Here is a 15244-nt window from a genome sequence, read left to right on the forward strand (position 1 = left end):
GAAGATGGAGACCAGAGCTGTGCGAGCCTGCTGGAAAAGCTGGAGGCATTATCACTGTAACAAACCAAGTTTCTGCACCCACCCTGGGGCCCAGCCGTGTCCCTGTGGGTCCCTGTGAGTTCCCTGTGACACCACTCTGCCATGCAGCCTTGGCAGATGGTGGGTCCTTTGGCCTCCCTGACAACATGCTCCTCCTTGCCTTGCCTCAGTTTGCACTAACTTCTACGTGATTTGAAATAAAGAAATGTATCTACTCATGATCCTGCCTCTGCTTCATTTCTTCTCTACTGCCTGCTTCCTCTTATTTCTGCTCTGTTCCCTCCACTGGTGTCCCCAGAGGACAGTTCTCTGAAAAAGTTCACAACAGGTAGAAATGGTGGTAAGGGCAGAGCCATAGCAGAAACTGAACCCCTCTTCCATAGCTAAAAAGTCTATGTTTTGTATCTCTGGCAGAATCCAAATACATTAATCATGACTGCTAATTAAACTTAATTAATCCACAAGATTAAGTCCATGGCAGTCTTCCACTCCCCTCTGTGTTTGCCTTTGGTTTTGCAAGCAAATGCACAAAAGTCAATTCAGAGACAGACAAAAAGAAAGCCTCAATCCTTTGCCCCCCTCCTGAAGCTCATCTAAAATCAGCCCTATATATGTATATATACACAGTTATATACATACATACATGCATGTGTATGTAACATACATATACGTATGTGTGTATTGGAAACCATCAGTCTCATCTAGATGATGGCTGTGTCAGAAACAGTGATAGTTATATCTGCCTTTGTAACCATGGACATTGCTTGCTTTGACTTTCCTCCTCCTTCCCTCCCTTCCTCCCTCTGCCACTACTCTTCAGAGCTACATTTTAGGCTTCCTATGGTTTTCACTTAGTTCACTACATGTCTTGCCACTGAGTTCAGCAAAAACCAAACCAAGCCTTGCAACTACTTTTCAAAGCAGTACATAAAAATAAAATAATGTGTGGAATCAGAAAAATGTTTGTGTGGGGTAGTCTACATTTTTACTCTGTGTTTCAGAAACTTTACTGACATCAGGTCCTACAGTGTTCACTTTATATATGCTCTATCCCTGTAACAGGGAGAAAATAAAAAAACTTTTCCTCTCTCCACTAAAATAATCCAGACAAGGCTTTTGCACCATTGATACATTCCTGATGTTTCATTTATAGACTGCACACATGCACTACATTACACATATCTCAGAAGTGATCCTGTCATTACACATCGGCAGCTGATAATTTAACTCTGACTGGCAAAGCAAATCTTGATTGCTCAAAGTAAATCTAATACATTACTTGGAGAGTAAGAAATGCATGACAGCTGGGCTGAGCATCCTTTAAAAGTAGGCATGGGATTTTTAAGCTACAGCATGTATGCATATAATACCTACATATATATATATATATATATAAAAGTATATAGCACATATATATATATGTGTATTCCATACATGCACCATAATTTCCAAGACAGCTACAAACTTCCACATGCATTAAACTATCTAAAAACATAGAAATAGGCAAGTCTAATAAGTGGATTTTTCTTAAATTATATTTGAACAATAAACAGCAAGAGTAATACTGCAAAGTACTGCTCTATTCTCATATATATCTACAATAAAATTCTAGGAACAGTTGTCTCCCAAAACATCCCCCAATAAAATAAAATAAAAAAAAAAGGTAACACCCAGTGTCCTATATTTGTATATTCATTGTCAGTTCAAAAATAAAAAAAAAGTAAACAAAGAAAAGAGAAAAAAGACATCCCCACTCAGAGTTGCATATTTACATTCTTCAAACTGTAGCGGTGAAAAATAATTCTATTAAGTGCAGGACATTCCTAGTGTTGCAGTAGTGACATTTTTAATAAGTTCTTCATGAAAACATTTCTTTTTGTCTTAATAGTGACGCATTCCATGACTACGTGAAAATTCTATTATCCCCTTCACTTGCAGCCAGTGGTTGAGTCTGGATTGAAAAGCTCCTTGTATAATGGAGGAAACAGTGTGTTCACTGTATCTGGATGAGATTGCTTAAATACCTGTAGTTTCTCTCCATGCAAGTTGCAAAGTGCAGTAATAGTTGGTATCTTGGCTATTAACTGTGAGACATTGAAATAAAAAGAAAAGGAACAGGGAGGAAGCAAATTTAGTATAAATTACAGTTTCCAAAATGAACTGCATTGACATCATGTTGGGTAACTGAACTGCAATACTCTGAACATCATGAAAACTACCCATCCAAAGGACCAGACATTGTACTTACCATAAGAAGCTAAAAACAATTGTCCTGGAAATTTTAGCCAAAATACATTTAAAAAGGAACTGCTTCCAGGGCTATTTTTTTAAGGCAGTCTTATTTTTGCTAGGGTACCAATTGAAAAGATCAGTGGATTGAACAAAAATGGAGTAAAAGGGACCAGGGACTAGAGTAAAACAAGCCTTACTTCTATATATTGCAAGCACATAGTGTGCTGCTTTTAACTTACATTAATGTGGGAATACATGGAGAAATAGCTACAAAACCCCCCGTCACAATCAAGGAGTCCTCGGCTTTTCATTTTAACAATTTACCTTTGTCAAAGTCTCATCGTCGAGGTGGTTCTTCTGGATCACATGTTGAAGTGCAAAGTAAATCTTTTCCTGAAGCTTCTGGACCTTCCTTGGCTCTATTAACCAGGCTCGATCTGAGAAAAAGGAAAGCAAGAGCTAAAGGCATGAATGCACAGATGTGGGGCATGCTCATGAATGAACACAGTGTCCCATGCTGGCAAGCATTCACAGCAATCATAATTCCCATGAGGAAGGACTGTGTGATAATTAAGACATGGTTTCAGAGGCAAAGTATCTTAATCCATTAAAGGATCACCTGAGAGTTTAATTAACAGATACAAAGTGTACAGGAACACAATGTTGGCTCTGCATCTCTTTGTTTAAACCAGGATGTTAGAAATAAAGATGTGAGTAGAAATGAAACAATGCCCAACCATTTTATTATTCCCTGTTGGTACAATCAGTGTTCTTCTAACTTCATACTGGCTAGGTGAAAAACATGTCATGTTATAGTGTCTTAATACAGAAGTAATAAACATATTGATCAAACCAGTTCTTTGAAAATAATAGAATATAATTATTTAAAAATTAAAATAAAATATATCTCATTATTTACTAGGCTAACATTTTGAGACCAAATATTATATTCTGAATAAAAAGAAATGACTTCCTTCAAAAGAATTTCTTCAATAATTTAAAAGAATTATGAGTTGTTGCAATGTCTTGAAGTGTAAATTTCTCATTACTTAAAAATGTTCTCTTTTTAAACAACACAAAATAAAAGATTATCTGGGAGAATAACAGTTACAGACACAGTTGTTTGGAAACCTATATGGCTTCTACTGAACTCAAACCCCAAGTGTAGGAGGTTTTCCTTAAGTTCTATATTCTCACAAGTCATAGCTTCTGGAGACGAACATGCAGAAAGAGAAGTAGCAGACCCCAAGACAATCCCAAAGCCATTAACACAGTGTGTTTACAGCACCATTAAACCTTCTGTTTTCCCATGCTGCAAACTTGTTTCTTCTCCCTCTCTTCCTCAATCCAGACCAATTCTTGGGTACAGATTTTAGGTTTCAAACAGGAAATAAGAAAATATATTTTATCACAGGGCATGAATCTTCATGTAAAAATTGAAAAGTGCATGAAAATCCCTTTCACTTTCAGAGCTTTCTTACCCATTCCCAGTTACTAAAATAATCCGCAGAAATAATATAAGTTGACCATTTCAATAAGCATACATGCCACAGACGCTGGAGTTGAATAGTATTTCATCACAGGAGGAGCAGAATTTTATCATTTTTCTGACTGTCTGTTGAGAGGGGTGTATGAAAAGTGTCCATCACTAAATACTGTGAGAAGAGACAAACCCAAACCTCTAGCTACTTAACAGATGATCAAGAAAAGAAAATAATCTTTTTGCAAAGCTTAGAGAATCATGTTCCCAGAAGGTAAGCCAATGGATCTTGTGCCACCAGTGGCCATAGAAACAGGACTAGCTGAGACCATACACAGCATCTACACAAATAAGCACACAGTAATATTTATATGTCACAGGTTTGGTGCCAAATTTTACGCTATTGCAAAAACATGCCTTTCAATAGTGTTAAATGAAGGCCTATTGTGGCACACTGGAGCTGAAAAGGTTTATCACAGAGAGCAATCCTTAAAGATTTATCTTTCTGTCACAAGAATAAGCTTAAAAATATACTGAAGCTGTTGGAAGAGAGGTTTAATCACTTATCTGTCATGGAGCATGCTGTATATAACACAAGAGTTCTTAAATTCATGACAAGAGCTAGGTGAAACTTTTACAATGGATATTAAGTTCATCTCCCAAAATGTGGTTTCTACCACTTGACAACCATCTGCAAATTTGGCTGGAATTCCCCAAGTACATCTAGTTATATTCACAAAAGTGCAGGAAAAAGTCAATAGCTACCTATACGGGACATAAGAAGCAGTGGTTCAATTCTGTACTTCTTTTGGGTTTTGAACTTGTGTATCTTTAAAGAGTGTACAGGCTAGAGAGTAGTCTAGGAAAGAAGATGAGGGACAACTTGCAAAATCTGCTTTTGGAAAAAGAAAGATGGAAAAAAAGAACATGGCCAGTCAGAATTTCAGAAGAGGAACTGGCACACAGGGGGCAGCGAGGTTAGTGTCTTACCACCTGGTTCTAGCATCTTTGCAGGTGGAGATGCCTCTGCAACCTTTACTGGACTTCTTCTGCAATATTTTAACCTTTAAAATCAGAAATCAAGTTAAAGAATCACCTCCAAGCAGAGTGGTTTTTTCCACCCAAAATTGGAAAACCTGGATTTGTGCTCTGAATTAGATGGAAAATAGGTCTGACACTGGGCTTTGCAACCTTAGCAATTGTATTAATGGATGTTCTTAGGTCCATGTACTCCTGATGGGACCTTTCTGTTTCCTGTAAACTACGTAAACACTGAGATCAAGGACATAAGATCACATTTCAGGATGGTGGCTTCTGTAGAAAAGAAACTTGAGTATCCGTACTTCCCACAGGGAATCTCTGTGTACCTGTATTAGTGGATGAAAGGACTGGTGCAGGTATTTCTGTGAAGCAGTGCTTCATTTTTAAATTTTTAGATATGTTCCCAAGATGAAACACTTTATTGTGAAGAAACCAGAACATCTAGTGTGGAAGGAAATTATTTCTTTCTCTATTGTTTACTGTTACCATTTTCATAAGAAAATCAATGGCAAATTTCAATGTTTGTTCAATCTGTACTGAGTTTCCCTGCCTTCCCACTCCCAAACTCAGCAGCCCAGCTGAAATGGGAATTATCTGCACAATCCTAATTTGCAGTCTTTTTGTGGAAGACAGATTGCTTTCACTCATGTACATGCTGCTGCAGCCCGTCATTTCTTTCTTATTGCATCTTCTATGACTAAAGATACACATGCTTACTGACTACAGAAATAAGCAGTGTGCGCTTTTTTTTTTTTTTTTTTTTTTTGGTTATTGTTAAAGGAATAGGAGACACTGTATGTGTCCTCTTGCTAGCAAGTAGGAAAAAGCCAGGTTGGATGTGAAATGGGGAACTGTGGATTATTGAAACATTTCATCTTGTAGCACCACCTTCAACCCCGAAGCTCGATTATAGTGGAAAAAAAACCCTTAGAGTTGCCTCTACTTATCTGCGCTACTTAGTTGAAACAGAAGCTGCTGTTCAGGAGACACCCAGCTCTGAAAGGCTGTATCAGGACTGATGTATACCAGGACTGAAGTGCATTACTAGAGTTAATGGAGAAGCTTTTACAACACATGCCTGCAATACAGCTGCCTCGAAGCCAGTGATGAGCTGCTAGCTTTTTCAATTACTTAGTACAGCTGCAAGAAGTAGAAATGAGTGTGGATACTCAGGCAACATGAACTGCTGGCAGAATGCAAGAGATTTTGGTGCTTTGCAAACTAAAGGGACATATGTAGAACTGCAGAGATGAATCAGAAATTTTATGTCCATCTAATGCCTACACGCAGCTAAGCACATTTCATAAATTACTTGATCCAAATTCCATTAAAAGCAATGGGAAACTTTCCATCACTTAAATAGGTTTTGCCTAGGCCTAAGGCACAGGACAGTCTGAGGTGCTAGAAGCTTTCTGTGACCAGCTTTTGTTGAATAGGGCTATAACTTGTTCTTCTTTCCAAAATTACCTGGGAGACCGAAAAATGACTTCTTTTCAATTTCTAGAAATTACATAACTGAATTCTCTTTCTCCCTACAGATGAGATGCCTGCATCTGATCCAAAGTGCTTTGTAGTTAGCTTCAAAATGATCTTATTGTTTCTGTCTGTTCAGTTAACTCTTACTTTTCCTGTTCTAACTGTAAGAAAATAAACTGAAAAGATAAAAAACCTCCAGCTGTTGCTAAAGAGAAATACAGATCCTGCTTGCAAGGATCTTAGCATCATCTTCCTGCTTTCTTTGGCTTCATAATGTGAAGCCAGCTGGAAACACTGAAACAGTCTTCTGCAGTCTCTGTTAACATCTTACTGAAGAATCTTACTGAAGAACTTCACAGCCCAGACCCCAAACAAATTTCCAGGTTGTCTTCAGCTTTGCACTGAGTCAGCCTGCTGAACAGGCCACTAATGCTAACTAGGAGCAAGCACTGGCTGCTCACCTCTGTCATGCTCACAGCTTTGGTCTTTTCAGACTGAGGGAGGGCTGATGGACAGGGACTCATTGGGACACTGCAAGTCCCCTGTCCCAGAGGAAGTCACAGCATCTGGGGTACAGCACACAGGCAACTCTCACCCCTGAGGTGGAAACGATGGCTGTTTGGACAGTCCTCTCTGGAACATCCTGGCCTAACACCATGAAGGGCCACCAGCTCAACCATTTCACCTGTGAGCAGATGACCACAAGAACTGCTCAAAGGGAAAATAAGAGGAGTAGAGTCCTTTCAGTAGGTGTCATTAATGATGACAATGAACATGTTGACACCATCTGTGCTAGTCTAATTCTGCCTAACGTAATCTCCACCACAGATGTGCAAAAGGGCAAAGTGACCTAGAGGAAGTCTTTAGCAGAACAAGCTGGAAAAAAAAAATCATGGTGGGATTTTTTCTAAAGGCCTTTCAAGAGGTTACTCTTAGTGGGAACTGGGGGTCTACCTCCTCTGCAGCATGTTTAAAAATCCCACACTGAACTGTGAGATTATCTACTAGATCCACCCTCTGAGTAAATCAATCACAAAACCTCTTTTCTGTTGGTCAGACAGCCAGCAGTCATGGGGTGCATGCTTGCCTTGCAGAGTTATGATATATGAATACATGAAAAAGCATGTTGCCCCTGGAATAACTGCCTCTCACCTAGAGCTAAATTATGGCAGGACCTCACACAGATTTTTACTGCTTATATTCTTATACCAACAGTAAAAGCCCATCATAGTTAGGGACTATATAACCTACTCAGAGGTTTGAGGTCCCTGAAAATGCTAGGAGGAACATGTACCTCCTTGAGTACCATGCTTCTCTGTACGTGGTCTGGAGGAACATCAGCCTGTACTGCTTGTCCACAGAATCTTGCTTCATGTCTGTTACACCCACACTTTGGATCTATTTCCAGTATGTGTAATTCCTGACAGTCTACCAAAAAGAGAATGAGGTATATTTGGGTAATTCAGGTATTCTTCCATTACTTAATGCATTCGTCGTGGTTTAACCCCAGCCAGCAACTAAGCACCATGCAGCTGCTCACTCACTCCCCCCCATTGAAAACAGCCACGTAGTAGTATTGTATCAAAACACAGCACTGTACCAACTACTAGGAAGACAGTTAACTCTATCCCAGCTGAAACCAGGACAGCATTGCTTAAAATTGCTTAAAACGGCTTAAAGAGCTGTTTAAGCAGGTAGAAGTAGAGGTGGACAAGGATGAAAAAAAAATCATTGTGGTGTTTGGAATGAAAAATTACCTGGTGATATCAGAACAGCAGATGAAAACAAGGCAATCTCCTCCTCAGTCAGCTGTAAGGAACATAAATTCTTTGCAAAGTCAAATGCTTCATTCACCAGATCATCAGAACCTGCAGACCACAGAGGACAAAGTCAGTGCTAGAAATTTATCATCTATTTAACCTGCCATGAAAAGCAGATTGTTTTGATGTTAAAAAAAGTTGTTAGTGAATGTCTGTACTTCTAAACTAAGTGCCTTTCATCAGTTATTAAAATTCCACTTACCCCCAAAATGTATCACTAAAATACCCACTGAAGCACAAAGATTACAAAAAATTAGGGGCATGACCAGTACAAAAATTGCAGACATCTTAGAAGAGTGTTTTCTTTTCCCAGTGTAGAAAGAAATGCTATTTCTAAATTGATATTAAATTTAAGAGGTATGAATGACCACTCCTAAATAAATTTCACATATATAATTTTATTAATTAGCACTACAAATATTTCTGAAAATTTGTGAAAACACTATAAAGACCAAAACAAATCAACTAATGCACATTCATAAATGCTTTAAACTTGTAAAGTAGTGTCATGTTTATCCATATGCAAATAAGAAAAATACCTGCCTATATGATAAATACATACATTTGAAGCAAATATCTCTCTTTGAGTTTGCTCCGAATAAATTTTTGATAATCGCCAAAGACATCCATTTAACTATTTCAGGTAGCACTCAATATCATGTTGAGAAATGACACAATTTTTTCAATACATGAATCTAAATGAGCTTAAAAATTTTAGGTGAAACAGTATTTTAGGTAAGTCCCTGTCTACACATTGTACTAGTTCATCATTTTAGTCCCCTCATTGCTGGGGCTAAAACTGCCTTCTGCAGGACACAATTAGTGTGGGAGTGATTTGATGTATCAAGCATAACTGAACTGTGAAGATAGACTGCTTGGCTCCTGCCATAAACTCATGTTTTATTAAAACTTCAGATGGCAGAGTAAGAAATTTATCTGAAAAACCCTCATGCTGCTCTTTTTTATTAGAGAAAAACACCTATCACCGCTAGCAGCTAGTGGAGTCACCTTATTCCTTTCTCAGTTCCAGCATAGAGATATAGAGGTTTGGGGATTCAACATTTACTAGAGATTTTCATTGTGGGTCACTGTTTTCAGAAAGACAAATCTGTCACTATGTGGCTCAATGTAATCAGTTGAAAAGAAGAAGACCAACATACCCAAGGCTTTAAACATTTGCATCCCTCCATACTTTCCTTCAAACAGAACAGTATTGTTGAGTGGGTTGAAGGCACGGCACATTCTCACCAAAACCACTTCCAAGCAGCCTATCAGACATGAAAAAGAACAAAAGTACCACACATTACTGCAAAACATCAGAATATAGGAAATTTCAAGAAAATATTTAGGAAGACATCAATCATTAGAAACATCATTAGGGATAGACATTCTTTGACAGTATCTAGATGTTATGTCTCTGAATGAGAGAAAAAAACATTTATTTCTGCTTTAAGTATTAGAAAGCAGTAATTTCTGGCCCAACCTAACCACCTTTTCTTTAGGTTGATCTTTCCCCCATTGCAGCAAATTGGCAGCCTGGTCTTAATCTGAATTTCGACGTGGGCAAATATTTTCAATTTGAAGTATTTTATCCTGAAAATTAGGCATTTATTGAAACTTCTTTTCAATAGTGAAACCTTTTTTATACAAAAAACCAGCTTCATTCAATGTGTATATAAATCCCAGCTTCATTTGGCTGGAGGGGGATAACTTCACAAAGTGTTTTTAGAGAGAAAATAAAAGTTAAAGTACTGTCAAGAACACCTGTAAATTGGGTTCTACTTTTTTTCCCCTTGTTTTTCTTTCAGGTTGGGAAATAGCCAAAGGAACTCTTCTTTTTTTCTCCTTATCTTTCCCTATATTTCCTAACTGCAAAAATATATGGTTTGGGAAAACGAAAGGAAAAATTTTAAGCATCCCTTAACTAAATCCAGATCTCTTGTAAGAATAACTCTGAATCTAAGGATTCTTTCACAGACATGCTTTTGTGTGAAAAGTCCTGATTTTCTAACTCCTGCCCAGCATTAACAGCAAAACAGAAAATAAAACCTGACATATTTATACATGTTGAAGCTAAACAGAATTGTCTGACAGTACATCAAATATAACTATATCTTTTGCTGAAGATGCAGTTGTGTTGTTAGCTTTGGCAGCCAAATGAAGGAAGTTACCTGGGGTGCACTAGCATCTGCAGAATTTTTGAAATTAGTATGAACTTTAAAAAAAACGGTTCTTATGCTATGACTCTGTTTTTTCAGGAGGTTGCCTGCATGTTCCCAGGGTCTCTGCATCCCTTCTCTTTGCACCGCTGCCCACCACCTCAGTACAGCCCCACACTGAGCCAAAGCCCTCTGTGTAGAGTGCTGAATCACACTTTCAGCCTTAATGAAGAGCTCTCTCTTGAAATAGGAAGCACTTCTTATGCTTTAATGAGCCGTCTCACACAGCATCCTGCCTTTTACACATGGAGGGAGCGAGAAACTGATATGACAGGGTAAATGCCGTTAATTACCAGTTGCAGTTCACTTGGTCATACTGTTTTGTCCTCCTGAGTTTGGCGGTGTTACTACACAGTCATGATAAATCTTGTCATGGTTCTTCCGGAGGACAGAAATTACCGAGTCCCGGGATAGGGAAGGAAACCCTTTTCCCCCTTGCCCTTATGCACACACGTGCACACCCAGGCACGCACAGAGAGCACAGCCGGAGCACACTGCTGTAATCCGCTCTCATTTATTCTGAAACCAACTGGCACCAGCAGGGATTTTCCCCCCTGTGCACTGGCTGGAGGGTATTTCTGTAGTCTCATTAAAAAGATTAGAGATGACCACAGAGGCTGGCCCCGGTGAGCCTGCATTCGTTTCACTAATGACAAGTGGGGATTTTACAGGGTGGCAGATGACTCATTCAACCGGCTCAATTCGCAGGGTCCTTCCACCACATGTCAGGTTGGAGACTGCATTTTCTGCAATGATTGTGTGCATGTGTGTACTTAATAACCACAACTGACTGTAGAGGGAAGGGGATTCAGAAGGCAGTAGCATGATTAATGTGGAAAAATACAGAAGAGTTAATGTAGTTAATGAAACAGACTGAAATTAGGGCTCCTTCAAAATTAAAATGATTTGCAGAACGAGACAGCAGGACACATTTCTAATGTGCTGGCTGCTAAACTTGTCTTAAGCCTCCGGTGTTTACCCACCTGACTTAAGGAGGAGAATTTGGTCATTCTGGCAGAGCTCCATGAAGCCTGTTATACGCTTCGCAAACTCCACCACGTACTGGATAGCGTGGGTGATCTGAATGGCACACTGCTGCCACAGAGCTTCTCTGGTCTTCCAGGAAAACACACACAGAAAAGCAAAGCAGTGAGCAAGCGGGTCCATCAGTGCATTAAGTTCTTCAGGTGGCCTTGCAGAAAGGCACACTGCTCAGACTCCACCCCATCCCCAGGCAGAGTTAGCAGCATCTCTGCTTCTCAAGGCACCCGACACTGTGCATTAGAAGGCTGTTTTCACAAGCCGATTGCCCCAGTGATCTGAACTCTGGCATTGCCTCTTCAAAGGGGGAGAACACATTGTCCAATACTAAAATGTGATTCTAATGTCGGCTTTTATGCAAGATAGAAAAACAGTGACACAAACAATGTAAACATCCCAGAGTACTCTTAAGGAAGAAGTGGCACAGTGGTATTAAGTTATCCAACAGAATATTTTTGCAAGTTTGAAACTTAAAATAATATATAATTAAAGTATCATTTCAGTCTGAACACTGATTGCATCAAAATTTTATCTCCTTGATAATAATTTTCCTTACACACACAAGTGTGTAAATGTAAATGGATGCTCTTGGTTTGCATGCCATAGCTCTGCAAGCTGTGGTGCGTTTTTTTTCTTGCTAGTACTGCATAGCCCCTCAGCTTTCAAAGAACAAGCTGGAGTCTCTTCTGCCTCTTGTGTGACCAGCTATGCACCATTTCAAATCTGACTGAAGAATCATTGCTAGTGATGCCAGCACAAGAGGCACAAAGATTTCTGTTGACTGGACTACATCTGAAAAGTTGCCAGCGGTGAATAGTCTGAATTTGACCTGAGAATCACAGAGGTAGAACAAAAATGTAGTGTAATAAGATCATTTTTTCACCCAGTTTTGAACAACTTCAATTTAAGGAGTACTTTCAGTTTGTCATTGTCTATTGTCTATAAGTGACAGATACTTATTATTTGCATGAAAAGGGCATGTGTTTTCAAAATTATAGGGAAACAAAGTTAGGTTGTCTTATTTTCTTAAAATCCTTACAACAGAGGATCCCATCCTGATCACATTGAAGACAACTGAATTTCTGCATGAAGTTTAGACGTGTGATAACAAGCAAAGCATGGAAAGCTGGATTCCATAACCATGCCTAAGTTTCAATATTAGCAAACATCCCAACATGCTGAAAAGCTGCTGCTCCTTTTTATGAAGTGTCACTCCTTTGCTTTTAGTAACCAGCTCCTCAAAGATATTTAAAAGCCTATTTTGGCCTATATGAAACTCAGTATATCCTTGCCAAGTACATTACAATTTCAAACCATAGGGAGCAGAAGAAAAAGCATATTACAGGATTGTACCTTGCTCTGGTAAACCTTAATTTCTTCATATGTGTGGGTCTGCCATGCTAGCTGGTGTAGTTCCTCCATTGTATATTGACATGTCTCCAAATGAGATTTAATGATATTCTGTGCAATTCGATCTGCAAAGAGGAGAATAAAAAATAGGTTCCATGAAACAGTGAACAGTGATTTGCAATAGCAAAATATTGGGAACATTATAAAGTTGTTGGAAATTGCAGATTTTAAAAATAATATTTTATTTCCAATGCTACCTTTCTCATTTTTTTCATTTCCAAAGATGACTGTTGCAAAATATTTCGGTATTCAACACAAAGCCAAATGATGCTTGATAAACAGTGGATTTGCATGTGAGAATAACAAAAAATTTTGGGAAAATATTCAGACTCTTTTATTCTGAAAGTGATTTTTTTTTTTCTGTGTTTAAATACATGTCATTTGGAGACCCTGGTTACTTGACGACTTCTGTCTGCTCCAAGCCTGTGCAGCTGCCCAGCACTGAATGCTCAATCCTGACGGCATTTGCATTACCTTGGGGTGACTCATATCAGAGAAAAAGGAAACAATTCTCTTCTCTTTTTTCTCAAGTTTTCAGCTGGGTCAATTTCTGATTTAGCTTGATGAACACAAACATCGAGAATGGTGCTAGCAAGGGGTGAAAGCTAGAACTAGTATGTTGGGTTTTAGAAGGTGGGATGGGGGGGTAATAGATCTCACATACAGGATTAAGTTACCTTAAATTCATTCTGAAATTGCAGCCTTAGAAACTATTGTGTAACATGGAATGCAGGACGCAAGGGGAAAGGAAAACATTCAGCGCTGTCCTGAGATCCCACTGAAACGAAGAGTAAACTTCTCAGGGAAGTATTTTAAAGTAGATCTTTGCCCTTTAAGCAACCTGAGTGGATTAAAAAGATTTTCACAAGAACTTCTAGCACGAATTCATTAGCACTGGAAATTGAAATGTCTTGATAAAACATGCTATAGAAATGTGATGATTTCTTATTTTGCAGCTTTGAGATGTATATGTCTAATGAAGCTCAGTGCTTCAGCCTGAAGACATTGCTTAAGCTGAATACCTTTTAAACAATGGAGCAAAGTTGAAGTCACACAACTGAACTGAAGCCCTTGTGGCAGAACTGTCATTTCGCAGGAAACATGTTTGTCAAAAAAGGAAAGGACATTGAAAATGCATTAGCCAAACCTGAGCATGGGAATTAGAAAGAACTAGGAATGTCATAATTTACTCATTCACATCCTCAGCTGTTTGCATACAGCAGGTGGATCTGGTGCTTGGATTCCCAAAAGAAGCCTGTTTCTTTGGCCAAATTTTGACTGAATTTAAAAACACCAGCAAGATGGAAAGCTGAAAAATGAATGTAAACATGCATATGCTCCCTGCAAACACTGCTATAGGAGTGTTATTTAAAGGAGAGATGCCTGTGCTACTTTCACAGTTAATAAGCTGAGACTCAGTGGAAAGGTGCTGAAAAAAATGCAGAAGAGTTCCAGGTTTTTGTAAGAACAATAAAACTTGCTCAATTCAATCTTTACAGGTATCTCTTTAAAGGTCAACACTGTCTTTAGGTTTTCTAATGGAAGAATTGACTCAAGCATAAAGATAACTAAAAGTTATCAGTATATTAGTGAGTACAGGAACCTATCCATTGGTTTTTTATGGAAGGTTGGATGCAAGTCTTAACCCATGATGGTAAGCTGTTGCATTTCATAGTAAAAACCTTACAGATAAATGGGCATGTTCAAATAAAGGGATGATGAATTCAAACAGATTTTTTTTAAAGGATCAACAAATTTTTATTTGCATTTGTCTAACCAAGAAAAGCAAGGAAACCCCACCTTCTTTAGAAAGATAAATTTCCGATGTTTACCCCCATATTGCTCTATTTAAAGTACAGTTTTAACATCATCTTTCTGGAAACATCCTTAGCCATGATAAACCTGACTGCAGAAGTTAAGCTTAAGCTATAGGTTTTGTCACTTATGTTCCTGGAAGGATTTAACCAGACAGAACTGAGGTGTGGGCAGAGGAACATTTAAGCCTTTTATCTAAACACCAGTGAAAGAAGTATGATTTCAACTTGTATGACAATTCCGCAGCCTGAATGGTGAAGAATTTTGCTCTCTACACCCATTGGCTGGCCTTTTTCTCTCTCGTGCTTCCTAGCCCAGCTCTCCTAGACTCCTCATTTGTTACAGCAGCTGGAACTATTCACACTCTTGACATAAAGAAAATGCTTACAATAAACACCTCAAATACTTTAATATTACTGCATAGAGATTTTGAATCAGGTAAGGTGACCTGATGACAACAATCTAAAAATAAGACCTTTTCATTTCACTGACCTCAAAATATACCTGATTAGCAGTTTTTACATTACTGCAAAGATCCTCAGCTCCACTCCTTTTCCTACCATTTATGTATTTACCTTAGGACCGAAGAGCTGACAAACTCTTCAGAGTTTTGTAGTGATGGCATTCTGTGCTTTACCCCCATACATCTTTCCCTTAGGTACTTGGGCTTA

The 15244-nt window shown here is 38.6% G+C and overlaps 1 protein-coding gene across 1 annotated transcript in view; it reads right to left on the reverse strand.

Annotated features, from left to right (window-relative positions):
- Nucleotides 1-1967: 1967 nt before the first annotated feature.
- RORB (RAR related orphan receptor B) overlaps nucleotides 1968-15244 on the reverse strand; it is a 40965-nt gene continuing 27688 nt past the window's right edge. Inside the window, exons 5-10 of the mRNA XM_075020817.1 lie at nucleotides 12702-12823; nucleotides 11291-11423; nucleotides 9249-9356; nucleotides 8026-8136; nucleotides 2596-2708; nucleotides 1968-2123 (exon numbers count right to left, since the gene is read on the reverse strand). Coding sequence (XP_074876918.1) covers nucleotides 1968-2123; nucleotides 2596-2708; nucleotides 8026-8136; nucleotides 9249-9356; nucleotides 11291-11423; nucleotides 12702-12823 — 743 coding nt within the window. The remainder of the gene's footprint in view (nucleotides 2124-2595; nucleotides 2709-8025; nucleotides 8137-9248; nucleotides 9357-11290; nucleotides 11424-12701; nucleotides 12824-15244) is intronic.

The sequence above is a fragment of the Buteo buteo genome, chromosome Z (genome assembly GCF_964188355.1).
Source record: "Buteo buteo chromosome Z, bButBut1.hap1.1, whole genome shotgun sequence".
Lineage (NCBI taxonomy): Eukaryota > Metazoa > Chordata > Aves > Accipitriformes > Accipitridae > Buteo > Buteo buteo.